At 39.3% G+C, this 19,705-nt stretch overlaps 1 protein-coding gene across 5 annotated transcripts in view; it reads right to left on the reverse strand.

Moving 5' to 3' along the window:
* Positions 1 to 19,705, reverse strand: part of XKR4 (XK related 4) — a 455,755-nt gene that overhangs the window by 157,441 nt on the left and 278,609 nt on the right. For all 5 annotated transcript variants that reach the window (XR_006820972.1, XR_006820970.1, XR_006820969.1 and 2 more), the window contains exon 2: positions 16,483 to 16,682. Coding sequence is in view for 1 of the 5 variants with exons in the window: in XM_046024143.1 (XP_045880099.1) it covers positions 16,483 to 16,682 (200 nt within the window). In the remaining 4 variants the exon portion in view is untranslated. The remainder of the gene's footprint in view (positions 1 to 16,482; positions 16,683 to 19,705) is intronic.

Below are 19,705 nucleotides of genomic sequence, written 5' to 3' on the forward strand. Positions count from 1 at the left end.
AAGCCTAAGTGGCATTTGCTGGAAGATTTCTGAAGTCTCAACCCCTCTGGGACAACTGTGAGTTCAAGAGACAAGAATACAACAAATGCAATCAGCATGGGCTCTGGAGGGCGTGTGTAACCTAAGGCCAGGCAGAGAACTCTGGGTTGGGGGGAAGGGGAGACCAAGTCAATATTTTGCTTCAAGGTGAGGTAAAATGAGTTCAAATTGGTCTACATCCACTTAAAAGAGAAATAAAATGCAAGTTATGAAACCTCATTTCATAACAAATTTAGAAACAGGCTGAGGGTGTTCTTCCCCTTCCCCATTTGAGACAGGAAAGAAGGAAGCGAGAGGATGGCACAGGTAGATAGCTGATCACCTTCATTGCACCAGACAGGAGATTGAGGTTCTTTATGCTGTTTATTTGATCCTAACACAACATTGAAACTTAGATCATTAATTTTTTTTCCGGTCAGAGATGCTAATGTTCAGTGTGGTTAAGTAACACACATACAGCTACAAAGTGAGTGAAAACATAAAATACCATTCATGATGGAATTTCTCCATGTTGGGGTCCTTTATCAAAGGGATAGAGCCTGGAATCCTGGATTCTGGTCATCTTTTCCTGTTACTGGTGGTGTCACCCTTGTCGACTCACAGTAAACTCTCTTAACTACCAGAGTAGGAGAGCAACAATTGGATTCAAGGAAGATTTTATTTTGGTTTTGCTTCTCAAGTCTGTTTTTTAGTGGTTTCTTCAACACAGTCTTATGTTTATGTCTCTATCCTGAAACTTGTGCTCCTAGCCACTTTTTATTCATTTTATTCTTCCCTTCCTAGTCTAGAAATCCCTCCCCTTGCTACCACTATTTCTTTTCTTCTAATTCACATTCTTCTTCTTTTTTTTTTTCCAACATTTTACTTATTATTTATTTGAGGGAGAGAGAGCTAGAGTGAGAGAGAGAGTGAGCAAGCATGGGGAGGAGGGAGGGGTAGAGGGTGAAGGAGAAGCAGACTCCCTGCTCAGCAGGGAGCCCGATGTAGGACTTAATCCCAGAACCCTGGAATCATGACCTGAGCTGAAGGCAGATGCTTAACTGACTGAGCCACCCAGGTGTCCCTAATTCACATTCTTGTTTCCTAAGGTTTACACTGTTACATTCTGGGATATGTCACAGCGATGTCACAGTTGTCAAATCTAACCTATGCTGTTCAGTTCTCATCTTGACTGGTTCCTCATGGACATTTGTTTTGAAATGGCTGCCTTACCTACCATATCACTGTGCTCTTCTGATCTTCTCACATCTCTTATGTCCTTCTGTTCTACTGGCTTTCCTTCCATTCTAGACTCTTAATAAGTGATAACCCCAGGGTTCTGTTCTTAGCCTTTTCCTCCTCCACTGATCACTCCCCAGGTGATCTCTTCTATTTTTACTGCCTTAAACTATCAACTTAGCTCAAGCTGAAATATGTATAAAACTTTTCCCATCCTTTCCAGGTAGAGACAGTGACTCCCTTCTTTTGTTCTCCACTGTCCTCTGGGTCTGTTTTCATCATGGTACCTATGACAACATTTACACTTAGTTGTTTGTATGTTGCTCATCATTACTAGCCTGGAAGCTCTTCAAGGGTAAATGGTTTTAGTGATCTTCATTTGCCTAGTATCCAAATCAGTGTCTGTCATGGATGGGCACTCAACAAATGTTTATTGAGTAAATGAATATAATAAATAATGGAGATTCCCTTAGGTCTTAATTAAGACACTGCAACCTGTTGTTGAGAGATCTGTTCCTGGACCTTAGTAACAAAGAGTGGTTTTGAGGCCCCTTGAGCTTCAGGATCAAGTTTATGTTATTCCCTTCCAGTTTCCTGGGGTTGGCAGTGTGATTATATAAATGTCTCATGTTCTGATTTCCACTTCAGGGCCCAGGAGATCTCCTAAGCATTCACAATAATATCTCTCTCTCTCTCTCTCTGTCCTTTTTTTTTTTAAGAGAAAGAGAGAGATAGTGGAGGTTAGAGGAGGAGGGAGAAGGAGAGAGAGAGAATCTCAAGCATGTTCCATGCCCTGTGCAGAACTCAGTCTCACAACCTTGAGATCCTGACCTGTGCTGAAAATCAAGATTCTGATGCTTAACTGACTAAACCACCTAGGCGCCCCTCATTTCACTTATTCTTTAAGATCCAATTGTCCATCTTTCATGACATTTCTTAGAATCCTTGAATTTGAAATTAATGACTCCTTCTATGTTCACAAAACATTTCAAAAATGCAATTTATTTCAAGGGCACCTGGGTGGCTCAGTCAGTTGAATGCCTGACTCTTTTTTTTTTTTTTTTTTTTTTTTAAAGATTATTTATTTATTTATTTGACAGAGAGAGAGAGAGATCACAAGTAGATAGAGAGGCAGGCAGAGAGAGAGAGAGGGAAGCAGGCTCCCTGCTGAGCAGAGAGCCCGATGTGGGACTCGATCCCAGGACCCTGAGATCATGACCTGAGCCGAAGGCAGCGGCCTAACCCACTGAGCCACCCAGGCGCCCGAATGCCTGACTCTTGATTTCAGCTCAGGTCATGATTTTGGGTTTATGAGATCAAGCCCCACATCAGGCTTAGCATAGAATCTACTTGAGATTCTCTCCCTCTCCCTCTGTTCCTCCTCCCAATCATGCTCTCTCTCTCTCAAATAAATAAAAATAAAATCATTTTAAAAATGCAATTTATTTCAAATGGTTTTTGTAGCTACTTTACTTTTTTCTATGTTGATTTTTAAAAATCTGTGATATTTACAGCCTGTGCATTTATTGACTCAGTCGTTTATTCTTAAAGCTTAGATCAAAAATATTTGTGCCCTATTTACATTATAGAAGCTATGTTTTACATTTCTTATGTTTGAATTTTAATTTAGTGTTTTAACTCAAAAAATCTGGAAGTTCTGGCTTTTGCTGAAGCCTACACACTGGAAACTCCTACGTTCCAACCCCATACTGAGAACTGGAGTGCCATAGACTTGTCTAAGTGTTTGAATTCATAATCTTATGAATGGTTAAAAAGTTTTGGAGTTTTGGAGTCTTGTTCATCTACCAGGCTCTCAGACTTTTCCTATAGCTGAGTGGAAAGCTTGGAAATTTAGGATCACAATGAAAGTGTTGACCAAACCTCAGGCAGGCAGCACTCTGTGGGCCCTATCCTTCTGCAATCAGTGGCTCATTGTGAGCTTTGAGGAGTGAGTCTCCCCATAGTTTTATAGGGAGGACCGTTTACATACCAATTGAATCAGTTGCTTCTTTTTCCTCCTGCTTGCATCTGGCTCTGACAGCATGCAGGGCTCTGGATCTCTCATACATACACAGTCCTATGCACTAGTGGGACATTAAAAAAAAAAAAAAGGCTTCCTTGCACCATTCAACTGGAAATGATCATAGTTCTTTATCCTGCTGAGTCATCAAGAAAGTATTAATTTACATGTCTAAGGTATGCTTTAAGAGTCAAATTCCAATCTGCTGAATAAATGCAAAATGCATTTCTAGACTGGAATGCATGCTTTGGAATAGCAAAAGTTTGTACACAAAGAAGAGGTTTCATCAGGAAAACTATTCAAGCCATTGTGGGAGCTTCCCTCATCTACCCACCCAGTCAGAATTGAGTCAGAAAATTTTGATTTTCAAACTTTCTGTGGCTTCCTAGAAAAGAAGAAAAAAAAAAGCTATTTGGGGAAATGCCATAGTAAGGCACTTGTGAATTTTGTATTAAGTTGACCTTGCCTTTTCCCTGTTCAGTTTTTCCCGACAGTATTTTGACTATTCACAGTAATCATTTTTAGTGTTTAGAAATAATAATTACAGTATGTTGATAGTCAGTGAGAGTAAATACGTGCTCTGAGTTTGCGCTAAAGGTCAGGTAAATGGGAAATAAACATGGACTTCTGTGTCCTTGAAGGTGTGAAGTGTTGAAACACTACTGAAATTTTGGGGAGGTTGAATGTTGGCAAAACAAAGCTGTGATAAAGGCAAAGGAAGAGCCAGGGTTTGGGGACGCAGCAGATAGCCTTTTATTTATGGATGCCTCTTTGTTCTAACAGGTTTATAGCAACCACTTTGTGCATCTCTCTGGGTATCTTCTCATACATGCACATTATTATTACCTGTTGACCCCATCCATATCCCTGTTTGGGATCCTATGCCTGAACACGCATACAAACTCACTCATGTCTCACAGGGAAAGAGAGAGGGAGAGAGAGGGAAGACTGAGTGGAAAAATACCAAGATTTGTGCTTGATTATTGGAGATAATTAAGTAGAACCTAAAAATAGTCAGGCCCTTATTTCATATTATGTTCAAAATGATTCAAATTCAAAACTATTCACAGCTGTGCTGGGCGCTGATATACCATACAGAGTTGATTTCAAGCACATGAATCAATGATAAGCAAATGAAGCAACTCTTTTCTTCTAAGTATAACTTGGGGAGGTACCATGACTCAGAGACTATTGAATGTGAAATAAAGAGATCAATAATATCATTACCCCTATGACTCTCATCATATTTTCTGCCAATACTTTTCAATAGGGTGGAGCAATAGGGTCGACACGTCACGTCAGTTTTGTTAAGTCTCTTCCTACAAAGTTTTTGATAGTCTTTAAAACTCAACTTCTTATATGTATTGATTAAGCAGACTGGCAGTTTACTATTTTATTGATTTGTCTATTGAGAATCCCAAGTAGTGAACAATGCAAAAACTCAGGCTGAAAAGTAAGAGATAGAGGAAAATAGGCTGTATTTCTTTAAAAGCATATATGCAAGGATTTACCCTGCTACTAGAAAGGGTGAGAAATAAATCTTAATCCTGTGCTATAAATAACACCAACAATCCCACTGCTTTGAGGAGACTGGTATCACCAACATTACTGAACAGACAGGCATAGACAAAACCATTAGCCTCCCCCTTCTGGTTTTGTTCACATTTTTATTTTATTTTTTTTAATAGAGTATGAAAACAATGTTAGGTATTGTTTGTGACCCAGCTCAGAGGCCATTCTTTTCATGAAAATTTCCCCGATTCTTCCAATATTCTTTGATGTCTTTTTTGAACACAGACAGTAAGCATGGCAATTCTGCTTCCTCTGTATCATTCTCCATAAGAGATCATTCTGTGTCACCAAAAGGTCTTAACACGGACACAAACAGAACCTAGAGTATAATAGAGTTAAAATGGCTTTTTGGTCTTTCTTTTCCACTTGGCTGGATTGTTTGAGAGCTGGGACTATGCCATTTGTTTTTATATCAATCACACCTAGCATAGGGCTCTGTCATAGAGCAGGTATTCATTCTTCATTTTATCCAACAAATGCCCATTGATTGCCTAGTATGTGCCAAGTGTGGTGGTCCATGCTGCCAGGAAGGTGTGTGTAATAGCCTTTGAGTGCAGGCATCATTGCTAACCTTACCATTGTTCTTGGCAGCCTCTACTGTATTTGTCAGCACCTGGAAGGGAGGACATGCTGCCTTTTATTTATTTTTTAAAATATCCAACAGGTTTTGCACCAAATGCTATTGCATCAATTCAGTATGTTCACAAAGTCAAAAGAGATCACAACTTTCCAGTGTAGAGGCTGCTGCTTTATAATTTTTGTATGGTTTAACTCTTTACAAATTTTCTTTGGTCAGATTTTTGTCATATGTTTTGAGGAACTTGCGCCTGCTTTTCTTACAATTTTGGTTCACATCAAAAGTCTCTGTTGAAGCTGTTCTTAAAATTTGCTTCAACAATGAAATGCTCCTGCCTAGATTTAATAAAGTTTAGAAAGGTGGATACAATGAAGTAACAAGGGAAGAAATTAGGACACTTCTTGGAATTAAGCCCCTCATATTCAAACGGGCACTATTAAGAGCTCTTTCCTACATTTCAAGAAATTTGCCTATTTCTCAGTCCTTGTCATGATCACTGACTTCCTGTGCTTATGGATCAGAAACTTGAGACCTTGCAGAATTCTTCTTAAGAAGTGTACTTTAAAATTGCTGCTTTGACATTACGTACCAAAAGCCTTCAAACTCTGCCCTTAAATCCAGCAATTTCACTTTTTCGTATTTATCTTTAAGAAATAAATAAGGCTGACTGCAAAGATTTCGTCCTTAATATAATGTGGTAAGTCATAATTTTAAAAACAGGGAATTAATAGAAAAGAAAAAGATAATCCATGTTAGTAAATTATGCACTTGCTAGAATCGATGTAGAAACTATATGCACATAATTACGAACATACATTGCCATGGTGTGTTGCCACAAAAAGGAGTTATAAAACAGTATCTAAATTTTAATTCTATTTTAATGAAATATATACTAAAATGTGAGAGAAGTCTATAAGAATAAGTAAAAACATAATCACTAATTATTTCTCGGTGGCAGGATTTTTATTACTTCTGTCAGGAAGACAGTTTTGATTTTCTTTGTGTGTATTTGTGCTTTCCATTCTATTTTTTTTTTTTACTTTTTGTTATTTTTTTTTATTTGTTTATTTACAGCATAACAGTGTTCATTGTTTTGGCATCACACCCAGTGCTCCATGCAGTACGTGCCCTCCCTATTACCCACCACCTGGTTTCTCAACCTCCCACACCCCCGCCCCTTCAAAACCCTCTGGTTGTTTTTCAGAGTCCATAGTCTCTCATGGTTCATCTCCCCTTCCAGTTTCCCTCAACTCCCTCTCCTCTCCATCTCCCCATGTCCTCCATGTTCTTTGTTATGCTCCACAAATAAGTGAGACCATATGATACTTGACTGTCTCTGCTTGACTTATTTCACTCAGCATAATCTCTTCCAGTCCCGTCCATGTTGCTACAAAAGTTGGGTATTCATCGTTTCTGATGGAGGCATAATACTCCATTGTGTATATGTACCACATCTTCCTTATCCATTCATCCGTTGAAGGGCATCTTGGTTCTTTCCACAGTTTTTAGTAATAGATGCAATAGAGAATTAAAAGGTAATATTTTAAAATTTCCAAATCTGTAGAAGTCTTAAAAATACAATTACTTTAGGGGAGCTTATATTATGTCTCTCATTCATGTAAAATAGTACTATGATTTTCTGTGGAAACTTAACCAGCACTATATACTGCTGGGTTCAATTGAGAAACCAGTGAAAAATAATGTAGATCCTGAGCATGGTAATTATATACTAAATTCTTTAGTTAAATACTTTTTGAGTGCTTTCTATTTTTCAGTCTCATCTCTATATTGCTTGTTCTCATGAAGCTTGCCCTCCAGTAGGGATGATAGAGAATAATAATAACAACAATTCATGTGAATGAATTAAATTTCAATTGCCTATGGTGAAAAATAACACAGAGTAAAGAAGGAGGGAGAGAGAAAGTCTATTGGTGGGGAAGATGATGAGAGTTTTAGTAGAGATGCTTGACTGTGGTCCTGAGTGAAGAGGATGAGTCATGTGAAGACCTGAGAGAATAAGAAGGTAGGGGAACAGCAAATGCCAACAGGTTATGTATAAGAAATAGTGGGTCAATGCTTCCAGACTGAGTGAGTAGGGGAAGAGTAGAGAGGTGTGGAGGTACCAAATCAGGGCACCTTGTCTCATACTCATTACAAAAATGTTGAGCTTGTTTTAATCTAAAGAGGAAAGTAAAGTGATAAAAAGATACAAAGATCACTATGACTGCTGTATGGCAAATAGACCATGTGGAAGCAAAGATGAAGCAGGGAGAGCGGTTCATTGGAGAAGTCTAGCTAGGTTGTAGCTTGGATGAGGGTGCAGTGGAGCTGGTGTATGGTGATCAGCTTTGAGATGTATTTTGAGGGTGGAGCAGATAGAACTTGTTTATGGATGGGTAAAAGGTGTGAAGAAGAAGAGAAGAAGCAAGGATATTTTTTAGCTTTATCATTATTAGAAAATGCAAATTAAAAACACATTGAGAGATCCTATTCATGGCTAGAATTAAGAAGACCAATGAGGCTAAATTTTGGAGAAGATTTGGAGCAATCAACAAAAACACATTACTCTAGGAATGACTATGAATTGGTACGACCACTTTGGAAAATACTTTGGCATCATCTACTAAAGTTCAATGTGCCTGTACTCTATGACTCAGTGATTTCACTCTTAGGTATTAACTCAAGAGAAATATGTATGTATGTATGTGTAAAGGCATATAAAAACCATCCACAGTATCATAATTCATAATTATAATTCATAATCCATAATCTCCAGATGAGAACAAACCAGGCATCCATCAACAACAGTAGATCGGATAAGTAAGCTAAGATTTATTCTCACAATGGATTATTTTAGAATGATGAAAATGAGTTACAGCTACATGTATAATGCTGAAGGAAAAAACCCAGAAACACACAGATGTGCACATGAACACCCATGCACAATAATGTATGATTAGAGTTGTAGAAAGCTCAAAAAACTGGAAAGCCCATTTATCAGAAGAGTGATCCCACTGAGGGAGAATGGAGGAGATATTGGTATGGATGTGTGAAGCACAGAACTTCTGTGATTCTGCTCACGTTCTTCTCTTGGTAGTGGTTTCTTATGATAATTGTGTACTTTCTGGTATGTGTCATATACTTCAAAAATAATGTTTTAAAAATTATAAAACAAAAACAGATATAGAGAATAGGAAGTGAGGAAGAGGAGAGAAGGTAGACAAATCTTTCAAGGAGTTTGTGAAAGCAAGAAGTTATGATGGTAATAGGTGATAAGGGGCAATTTTTTTCTTTAATAAAGATGAAAGTGATTACAGGATGCTTGGTTATAGGTGCTGGCAACAATCCAGTAAAAAGAAAAGTTGATAATGCAGGAGAGGAAGAGAGGCTAATTTCACCAACAAGATGCTAGAGTAGGTGAGCAGGGATGGAATCTAGCACAGAGGAGGGGTGGCTAGATAGGCTGGTGCACAGTTTATCCTTGTAAACAGAGGGACCCCAGGTAGACAGGCACAGAAACTGGTAGAGCAGTATAGTTAGAATGGAAAATAAAGCAGCTAGGTTGACTGCTTCTGTTTTCTCACTCAAATAAGAAGTGAGGCCAGCAGTTCAGAGGGCAAGATGCAGAGCATTGTGAGGATGAGGATGCAGTGAGTTTGGGGGCAGGAAAGTGATTTTCAAGGAGAAATCAGGTAGGATTGCTAGACACTGCTGTGTGGCCACTTGAGCTCTGAAGTCATACACTGAAAGAAGACATATCAATTGCCAAATTTGGCTGCTTGGATATCTTTCATATGACACAATCTCCATGAGCTAAAGCCTGTGCATTTTCCCCATACAGTGGTCTCTCTGGCTTTAACAAGCTTGGTTATCATTTCTCAGCCACAAGCAGGCATAAGTAACAAAGCAGCATGGGGAATGGTTTACCTCTTGCCTAAGAGATAGGCCTGGGCCTGTGGAGGTTTCCCGGACACCCTGACCAGCTGGTTTCCCATTAAGTTCTGCTGAGAGGTAGCAATGGCAGCATGTTAGGAGGTAAGAGAAGAAGAAAGGAGACTTTTTTTCTGGATTCCTCCTCAGATCATCATCCTATTCACACTGGCCTCTAAAGCTCCTGCCTCCTGTCCCCAGCTTTTTTTGGCTTGCAGCCACACAGCCTCACCATGTCCAGGGGGCCTTGCTCCATCCCGGGGGTTCCCCAGGGCAGTCTTAGTAGCCCCTATGCCCTGCCCCTTTGTCGCCCACACCCACCAGGCTGTGCCACACCCAGAGATCTGAGCACTTCTTCCTTCATTCCCCTGGCCCTAGGGAGTAGGGGAGAGCTTCTCCCTTTAATTAGGAATTTCTTACGTTGATCACATCTGCTTTTTGTCCTTTCAGCATCCCAGCACCCATTGGAATAGATCTCCTAATTTAAATCTCTTCTTTAGGAATATCTAACATGTTCTGCCTTCCTGATGAGGGATGGCACTCTAATTGACATATTATCACAAAAAGAAAAAAAAAGACCTAATATTCAGAGATACAGTACTAAACCCCATGGAGTCCTCCAGGGATGTTGGAAGCAGGTGCATACAGCTGTTGGCTAGCCTTGAGCAAAGGAAAATTGGTGGTTACAGAGATCCAGGTGAGGCCCTCACGACCCACAGCCCCCAGGGCAGGACAAACCAATTCTGAGGACCAGACAACAGGTGACAAGAGAGGGGTCCTGACACTTTGATGCTGCCTGGTTAGGAAAGCACTGTCCTGTTCTGGTCTGATCCACTGTTCCTGAAACTGTCAGCACTGAATTCATAGAAACAGTTCTTTTTTCCACGTTCAGATTTTATCAGTTTATATGCTAGTTAATTAAACTAAGTGGTCACAAGAACAAGGCGGTTAAAATGAACAACTTCAGAAGCCCAAAATGATTCTTGTGAAGTGTTAGGCTCAACTAGAGAAGATAACCATGCCCATGGACGAAAAGTAACCTGCTTGGCGTGAATGTTCAATGGACTAAGGGCATCAGGGAGAACATTCTACAGAGAAGATGGGGCACTGTTTGGAGAGGAGAGCTTTGACTTATCAGACTTACGATGATTAGTCTCCTTCCTGGAGAGATGGTGAACCCTGACATTGAATGGAATGAGCAAAGGCAGAACTGATCAAAGATACACATGTCAGGTAGAATGACAGGCTAGATGCCTGGGAAGGCCTTTTCCAACAGTCTATGATTCAATCAAAAGTACCATATAATGAACAATGGGCTCAAGCAGAGGCTTGATGACCCCTCAATTGGGGAGGTTAAGCTAGATATGTTCTAAGGGCTCCTCTCATTTAAAGTACCCCGTCTAAAAAATGGAATACTCTAGAATACACCCAGATAAATTAGGTGTTTCTAAATATGTATTTTGATGTTGTTTATAATGTCACATTATAAACTTTTAATAAAAACATGAACTTTTTTTAGGACAAATTTTGCAGAGCTTCACACACCATCATGCATATAATAGACATTCGATAAATGTGTTAATTAACAAAAGAAAATAGCAACTGCAAAGTAGACAGATCTAAAGGGATGTGGGACACAGTCCCACTCACAGGCTGGCACTCTTGTCTTGAAGAGTCCCAGAGGTGGAGCCAGGCACATGCAGAGACAGGTATCTGGCAGAGGAGGAAGGCCCTGATCCTGGAGACAGCTGGGTTTCTTCTCTGACCTGAACCATGTAAAACAGTGGGGTGTGACTCTACCTGTTTGACCCTGAGGTTGAGTGACTGGACATCCCATGTTTTAGGTCTTGAAAGTCCTCATCAGATCATGACAAATGAGGTGTTTTTCTCACTTTGGGGATGTCTTAGTTCCCTGAGTTTTCTGGGCACAGTACCAGATGTTTGAGGACAGCCCCTTTACTTGTGACTTTCCCAGTGGTCTCATGGGAGGCAAGACAGGAAAAGAATAATTAAAAAACTTCTCCCAGCCTACTTTCCTCTCTTCTTTTCATGAAGTATTCAGGATAAACTGTTGGCAAAAGCGGCAACATGTGGGGTTTCGGATCTGAAAAACCAGAATCAAAGTAGGAGTTGGTGTTTTTCTTGCTCAACAAAGCTGTCCTGGACACATGGCCTGTGGGGAAGGCATTTGTTTGTCATTCACTCTGCACATCACAGCTAAGTACATGTCAAGTGTAAAATGAGATTTTCTAGTAATGACAAGTAAATGTGGAAATTGGAAATGATGAAGGCCGCTGAAAAAAGTGGAAACATTTGGGTTCACAGATTGACATCCAACTTATATCTCACAAAGGCTGATTCCTTCTCGTTTACGAAGATGTTTCCTTATGAGATGTCAGGGTTCCTTCATGATGGTTTCACTGGTGGGCATGCACATCTAGCTGCCAGAATCAGGTGGCTGAGCTATATCAGCCGGGGCTGTGGCTTACACATACATACACACACACACACACACAGACAAACACACACACACACACACACACACACACACACATAGTAGGAAGGATAAATACATGGTGTGCCATGATCCTGCACAACATTCTCTGGGCTGCTCCATGGAACATGGATCCAGGCTCTGAGCAACGCTATATCACTTAGGAAGGCCTGTGGACTCTTGTTTGTACATGCATCAATATCTTCTCCACCACCTTGGGAGGCTACACAACCAAAAGCAAGTATTCAGAGAATCGCACTCACAAAACTCAAAGTGACTTAGAGACCCTCCAGGTGCAGCTTGTTTATTTTACATCCAAAAGGCCAGGTAGGGTAGTTTCTTTCTACAGAAGGTGGACAGTTAATTGTTTACTTTCCCTGTACCATTTAGATATAATCAAAGGCCCAGGATGGGCTTGAGATGTTGCTTGAAAACAGGACAGTCAGGCCTTGGACCATATCTTAACATGTTTTTAAAATATATATATATATATATATATATATATATATATATATATATTCTTTTTTGAAAGATTTTTATTTATTTATTTGACACACACAGAGAGAGAGAGAGAGAGAGAGATATCACAAGTAGGCAGAGAAGCAGGCAGAGGGAGGGGGAAGCAGGCCCCCTGCTGAGCAGAGAGCCCGATAGGATGCAGTGCTCCATCCCAGGACCCTGGGATCACCACCCAAACTGAAGGCAGAGGCTTAACCCACTGAGCCACCCAGGTGCCCCTACATCTTAACATCTTTAATACCAAGAACAGTGTCCTCAAATTAAGATGAACAGGTGAACCATTGCCCATCTTGGTTTACTAGCCAGTCTTTGTCCCTCCCTCTCTCTCTCCATCCCTCTTTCTTTCCTTCCTTCCTGCATTTCTCTCTCCCTCTTTCTCTCTTTCTGTCTGTCTCTTCTTCTTCTGGCAGGGATGTGGAACTGGATTGGAAAATCATAATGAAGTGTATACTGGTAACTTTCACACTATCTGTCACCTTAGCTAAGCATGCACAGTTGGGCTCTCTTGAGTGTTTCTTAACTTCAGAGACAGATTTTCACAAGAAAATTACAGATCCAATGAAGGGCAGCCATTGTGCCTAAGGTGACATGGAGTGAAAAGACTGGATGTTCATCTTCAAGTTTCTGCCTTATTCTGATTTCTGGTCTCAGGGCAGGAGCCAAATTGTCCTTCCTGGGATAGTGCCAGCTGAGAAACCATGACACTTTACTTGCATGGTTCACCATGGAGCCTGTCAGCCTCCCATCTGATGAGGCACCTCTGACTTACTTATTCAATAAGTAAGGAATGCTGAGAAAGGATTTTCATAGCTAACAGTGTTTTAAGGTGATGCCACTTTATAAGGAAAATGCAACTTTTAAGCATCTATTTTTAAAATGTCACATCTCTGATTTTTTTTTATTTTTAGAAGTATTTTTGCAGTATTTAAATTTATTTATTTTTTCAGCGTAACAGTATTCATTGTTTTTGCACAACACCCAGTGCTCCATGCAATACGTGCCCTCCCTATTACCCACCACCTGGTTCCCCCAACCTCCCACCCCCGACCCTTCAAAACCCTCAGGTTGTTTTTCAGAGTCCATAGTCTCTTATGGTTCGCCTCCCCTTCCAATTTTTTTTTATAAACATATAATGTATTTTTATCCCCATCTCTTTGATTTTCTTATTGGTTTTTAAAAGAGTGTCCTTCAGAGAGTAATAGATGGTTGAAATTGGGAGAAAAAGACATTATTATTTCAATCTTAAATACTAATAATTCTAGAGCGGCATATACAAGAATTACTTGCAGACTTAGGACCACTCTCTACCTGCTAAATAAGAATATTTTACAGATTTTACTTCAGAGCTATTTGCAAATACTTCAGAGGGTTCATGCCATTCATTATTTGCATCCATTGGAGACAGTTTATATATATATAAGTCCCAAGAATCTTGTACGATAAATGTATATGAAAATATATGTCAGACTAACTTCTATCACTTTTATTTTTCTTCTCCTAGAAGGGAACGTCTTGTTCCTGTAATTTATTCACAACGTTTGATTTATAACCTTCTTCATTTTAAGTGGGATCACCTATCAGTGGAAGGTTGAATTAGGAAGCTCTCTCTGAAGAGAGGTTTCTCCACAAAATGCAAACTGATTTAGTGTTTCCTGGGCTCATCTGCATTTGCTGGAGGTTTTGTGGTTGTTTTTTGTTGCCATGTATTTTCCATTGCTTGGTCTTTTGACATAACTTTCTGCCCACTTCCCTTGTTAAAAAATGGCAACACCAAGACCCACCCAGAACACTAATTCCTCATCCTGCACTCAATGTCTTGCATTGGTCCTAGTGACCTTTGAGTCAGCCTGTCTTTTGACCACCTTGGGAGTGATACAGAACACATTTCCCCTAGAGTTTCCCAATTTTGACAGCCTGGCTTGCCTTGACCAAGGACTAGGAGGAGGTCTGGCTCCCATAGTAAGCCTCATGCAAATGTGAGCTTCACAGATAAGCTGGGGACACCAGGTATCAGTGAAGAGCCACAACTCTGTGAAACAGAAATTTTGATTCCTAGGCTTAGAATGAATAATCTGAGAAAAAGTAAGGATTGATTTTTATTTCTTTTTCTATAAAACTATATAAAACTCTCCAACCGAAGTGATCTCATTTTCTTAGGCCCTCTCTTGCCTTTCTTGCTCTATGTCCACCATCTTTAGAATAAAAACTTCTTTATGATTTTCTAAATCTTTTAGAAAACGAGTAGGGACCCTGAGTAATCTTGGGTCACAAGAAGGCAGCTTGCAACTCTCCACATTTGTGCCTGGGTTTTCCTTTTGTGTAATTAATATTATTATTTTTAAGATTTTATTTATATATTTGAGACAAAGAGAAAGAGCACAAGTGGGGAGAAGGATCAGAGGGAGAGGGAAAGGCAGACGCCCCACCTAACAGAGAAGGCCTTCATCCCAAGACCCTGAGATCATGACCTGAGCTATAGGCAGACGCTTAACCAACTGAGGCACCCAGGTGCTCCTCCTCTTGCATAATTATACTAAGAGGTGGCCAAGTTGTTCTGGAGATTAGTACCAGATTCTTTCATAGAGATTTAGTTTGACGCTGCCTCCAAATTTGTGTCCTCATTTACAGACCATTTCCTAATACATATCTCTGGCCCTGTAATGCTGGTTACTGGGCATTCACTGATGCAAAGATGGAACAGAGCTCTAAGGAGTTTGGAGATCATCTAGTTTCCTTGGTGACCTTTACATTTGAGAAGTGGGGGCCCAGAGACATTAAGTGACCTGCACAAGGTCTCACAGCAAGGAAGTGAGTGACCAAAGCCAGATCCTCCCTCTGTAGCCTGTGGTCTTTCACCACTAAAGACAGTCATCTGTAGCTACTTTATACGTCTTGTTTTCTCTAGGCTTTACTCATCTGTTTCTGTGCTAACACACCACTTTCTCTTTCTTCCAATTTGCTTTCTGGCATTTGTGAATCACACCCAATGGATCTCTTTGACCCTTTTCTCAAACTCCTTGGACCAAAACTATTCTAGTGTAGAGTCAGGATTGGCCAGACATTCACAAGGAAATGGGTTCCTGGTTACCAGTACACTCTCCATCTTTCTTTTCCTCTAATATGGTCCCCACCTCTCCAATTAATGTGCTCAGTTTAAGCTAATGTGCTATTTGCTATAAAATGTTATAAGGACACTGTAGAGATTCCTGGACCAACTAGATCAAATCTCAAGTTAGAGCATGGCCCAGAATGGGACACCAACATGCATGCACATAGAGGAAGACACAGCCAAGGCTCTAAATGAGATGGAAACAAAATGAGCATGTTATAATATGTTAACTGATTCACAAAATCTATTTAGTTATAGGATAGAAAATTGCCAGGAAACTGCTTATTTAGAACATGGCTATCCATCCACCTATTTATTCACCTCTGTACTCACTGATCTGTCTGATCTTCTTGCTGCTAGAAAAGATTTGAATAGCAGAGCTTAAGGAAACATCAGGGCAGATAAGCGACAGTCTAACTGATGAGGTTATCAAACAAGACAGCAAAACACAAAAATATTAATCTGAAAACATTTGTTTTGTAAAACTTAGTAGTACATAAACAATGTATTGTTAAATATTGACATTTTTTCTCCTATAACTTTAAAACCAGTATTGTGGTAATCTACCATTTCCTTTTAATCTCTCTCTGTTTCTTAATGTCAGAAGGAAATGACAGAGATTACCCTCATATTCAAATATGTGTATGAATATTATGAGAGAGAGAACTTGGATTTTCTTTCCAAGGTTTTTGAAAGTACTCTATCACACAAGCCAGAAAAACCAGGTTGCCTCTATTTCCATTTGACCAAACGTAAAATCATAGAAATATTTTTCCTACTCAGATAGCAGCTTGAAGGCAAAAAAGAATTGTCTCTGCAAATTAGCTTTCACAAGTAATTGTGAAGAAGAAAATATTCATCATTCACAAATTCTCATGTCAAATAGCAGACATAGAATAGGGACAACCATGGCCTCTGTCAATAAAGGTCATTAGGACAGTTTTTGGATTGTGACAAAAATAGCCAGTCTCCCCAAAGTCAGAAACCAAATTACAAGCCCTTACCTTGGAGGGCCTGTAAGCTATGAGTCTGTACGATAATGCAGAGCTGCAGGACCAGCTGTGGAGCACTTTCCAGAAAGGTGGCTAGCAAATGCAGCATACTCACATCTGCATACTCATACACCATTTTCCAGTAAAACCTCCATCTGTCATTCTCCCCACTCTGTCGACTTCGAATACCTAAGTAGATTGTGTGGAAATATCTAGAAAGAAAACATGGAGAAGAAGAAAGAAATGAGTGATCATTTATAATTCAAACACCAAGGCTGCTTTTCTTTTCTGCAAGCCACTATACACAAGCACACAAGAAACAGTTACTTTAGTGGTTTATTATTTAAGACCCAAAGATAACTGCTTAGCAAGTACCTTTTTTCTTAAATGTTCACTTTGAGAAGTTCTTGCAATCTTCAGCCTCATTAAAGGCAATCCACTGACTTGAAATATCAAGAGTGAGATGAAATGTGTCAGAAACTCAGGTATAGAAGGGATTTGCCACTTTGACAATCTACACACACCCTTTCTGTTCAGTTTCTTTATGTGCTCAGTGGTACTCAGGAGATGGATTTCTCTTAGGGCACAACGCAAGTCTAAAGTATTAGAGTGCATGTGCTTTAAAACACTCTTGATGTCTTCTAAAAACTGTTTTATTATTAAAAATTTCAAACATATACAAAAGAGAAAAAATCGTGTATTGAGTTCACTATATGCATCAAACAAATTAAGTAATTATTGATACATGTATGCACAATACATACATTATTTTTTATTTGTACCTTCACTTACTACCTGCCACCAGATAATCTTTTTTTAAAAATATTTTATTTTATTTATTTGACAGAGAGATCACAAGTAGGCAGTGCAACAGGCAGAGAGAGAGGTGTAAGCAGGCTCCCCACTGAGCAGAGAGCCTGAAGCGGGGCCTGAGCCCAGAACCCTGAGACCACGACCCAAGCTGAAGGCAGAGGCCTAACCCACTGAACCCCCCAGGAGCCCCGCCACCAGATAATCTTGAAGCAAATCTTAAGCATCATGTTATTACATCCGTAAGTATTTTATTTAAAATAATTGACAAACATAAATGCAATACCATTATAACCTTACAAATAAGTATAATTTAATATTATAAAAAATACCCAGTTTTTATATTTTCCTGATTATCTTATTTTCTTTAGAGTTTATTTGAAATACATTCCAAACAAGACCTATATGTGATGATTATTTGATATGTATCTTAATTCTCTTTTACCCACCATTATTCCTCCTTCATTTTTTTTTTCATTTCCCACCTATTTCTCGCTGTCTTGGTTTTGATGATTGCATACATGTGGTATGGTTACATTTGTCCTTTCTGTTTTCTTCAGTTAGTGTTGATCAGATTCAAGTTTTTTTTTTTAATTTAATTTATTTATTTGACAGCAAGAGACACAGTGAGAGAGGGAACAGAAGCAGAGGGAGTGGAAGAGGGAGAAGCAGGCTTCCCCCTGAGCAGAGAGCTGATGTAGGGGTCGATCCCAGGACCCTGGAATCATGACCTGAGCCAAAGGCAGACGCTTAGCAACTGAGCCACCCAGGCAACCCCAGATTCAAGTTTGATTATTTTTTATTAGGTGATGTTGACTGCTTTCTTGAGGAGATCCCAATATTCTCCTTTATGATGTCATCATCCACTTAATGATCATTTCCTAGATCCATTCGTTCATTAGGGGTTGTGAAACGGTGATATTCTGAGTCTACCGCCCTTTAAAAATTTTTCAAAGTTTTTGTTTAAATTTCAGTTAGTTAACCTACAGTGTAATATTAGTTTCAGGTGTACAGCACAGTGATTCAACAATTCCATACAACACTCAGTGCTCATCATGACAAGGGCACTCCTTAATCCCCATCACCTATTTAGCCCATCTCCCCACCCACCTGCCCCATGGTAACCATCAGTTTGTTTTCTATAGTTGAGAGTCTGTTTCTTGGTTTGTCCCTCTCTTTTTTTCCTTTGCTCCTTTGCTTTGTTTCTTGAATTCCACATATGAGTGAAATCACGTGGTTTCTATCTTTCTATGATTGACATTTTTTTCTTAACGTAATACTTTCTAGCTCCATCCACATCATTGCAAATGGCAAGATTTCATTCTTTTTTATGGCTGAATAATATTTGTGTGTGTGTGTGTGTGTGAATGATATATATCTATCTATTACATCTTCTTTATCCATTCATCAGTCAATGGACACTTTGGTTGCTTCCGTAATTTGGCTAGTGTAGATAATGGTGTTATAAATATTGGGGTACATGTATGCCTTTGAATTAGTGATTTTGCATTCTTGGGTAAATACCTAGTAGTGAAATTGCTGGATCATAGGATGGTTCTATTTTAACTTTTTGAGAAACCTCTATCCTGTTTTCCAGAGTGGCTGCACCAGTTTTGTATTCCCAACAATAGTGCAAGAAGTTCCCCATCCTCTGCACCCTTGCCAACACCTGTTGATTCTTGTGTTGCAGATTTTAGCCATTTTCTGTGAGTTTATAGTTTAGATTTGAATTTCCCTGATGATGAGTGATGTTGAGCATTGTTTCATGTGTCTCTTGGGCATCTCTTTGTCTTCTTTGGAAAAATGTCTATTCATGACTTCTGCCCACTTTTTAATCAGATTATTTGGTTTTTGGGTGCTGACTTTTGTAAGTTCTTTATATATTTTGGATACTAACCCTTAATCAGATATATCATTTGCAAATGTCTTCTCCCACTCCATAGGTTGTCTTTTAGTTTTGTTGATGGTTTCCTTCACTGTATGAAAGTTTTTTATCTTGATGAAGTCGCCATAGTTTGTTTTTGCTTTTGTTTCCCTTGCCTCAGGAGACATATCTAGAAAGAAGTTGATATGGTTGATGTCAAAGACATTATTGCCTGTGTTATCCTCTAGGATTTTTATTGGTTCATCCCTCATATTTAGATCTTTAATCCATTTTGAATTTATTTTTGTGTACGGTGTAAGAAAATGGTCCAGTTTCATTCTTTTGCATGTTGCTGTCCAGTTTTACCAACACCATTTATTGAAGAAACTTGTCTTTTTCCCATTGGATAGTCTTTCCTGTTTTGTCAAAGGTTAATTGACCGTAAAGTTGTGGGTTTATCTGTGGGTTTTCTTTTATTGTGTTCCATTGATCTATGTGTCTATTTTTGTAACAGTACCATACTGTTTTGATTATTAAAGCTTTGTAATAGAACTTGAAGTC

This window comes from Meles meles, chromosome 1, assembly GCF_922984935.1.
Source record: "Meles meles chromosome 1, mMelMel3.1 paternal haplotype, whole genome shotgun sequence".
NCBI lineage: Eukaryota > Metazoa > Chordata > Mammalia > Carnivora > Mustelidae > Meles > Meles meles.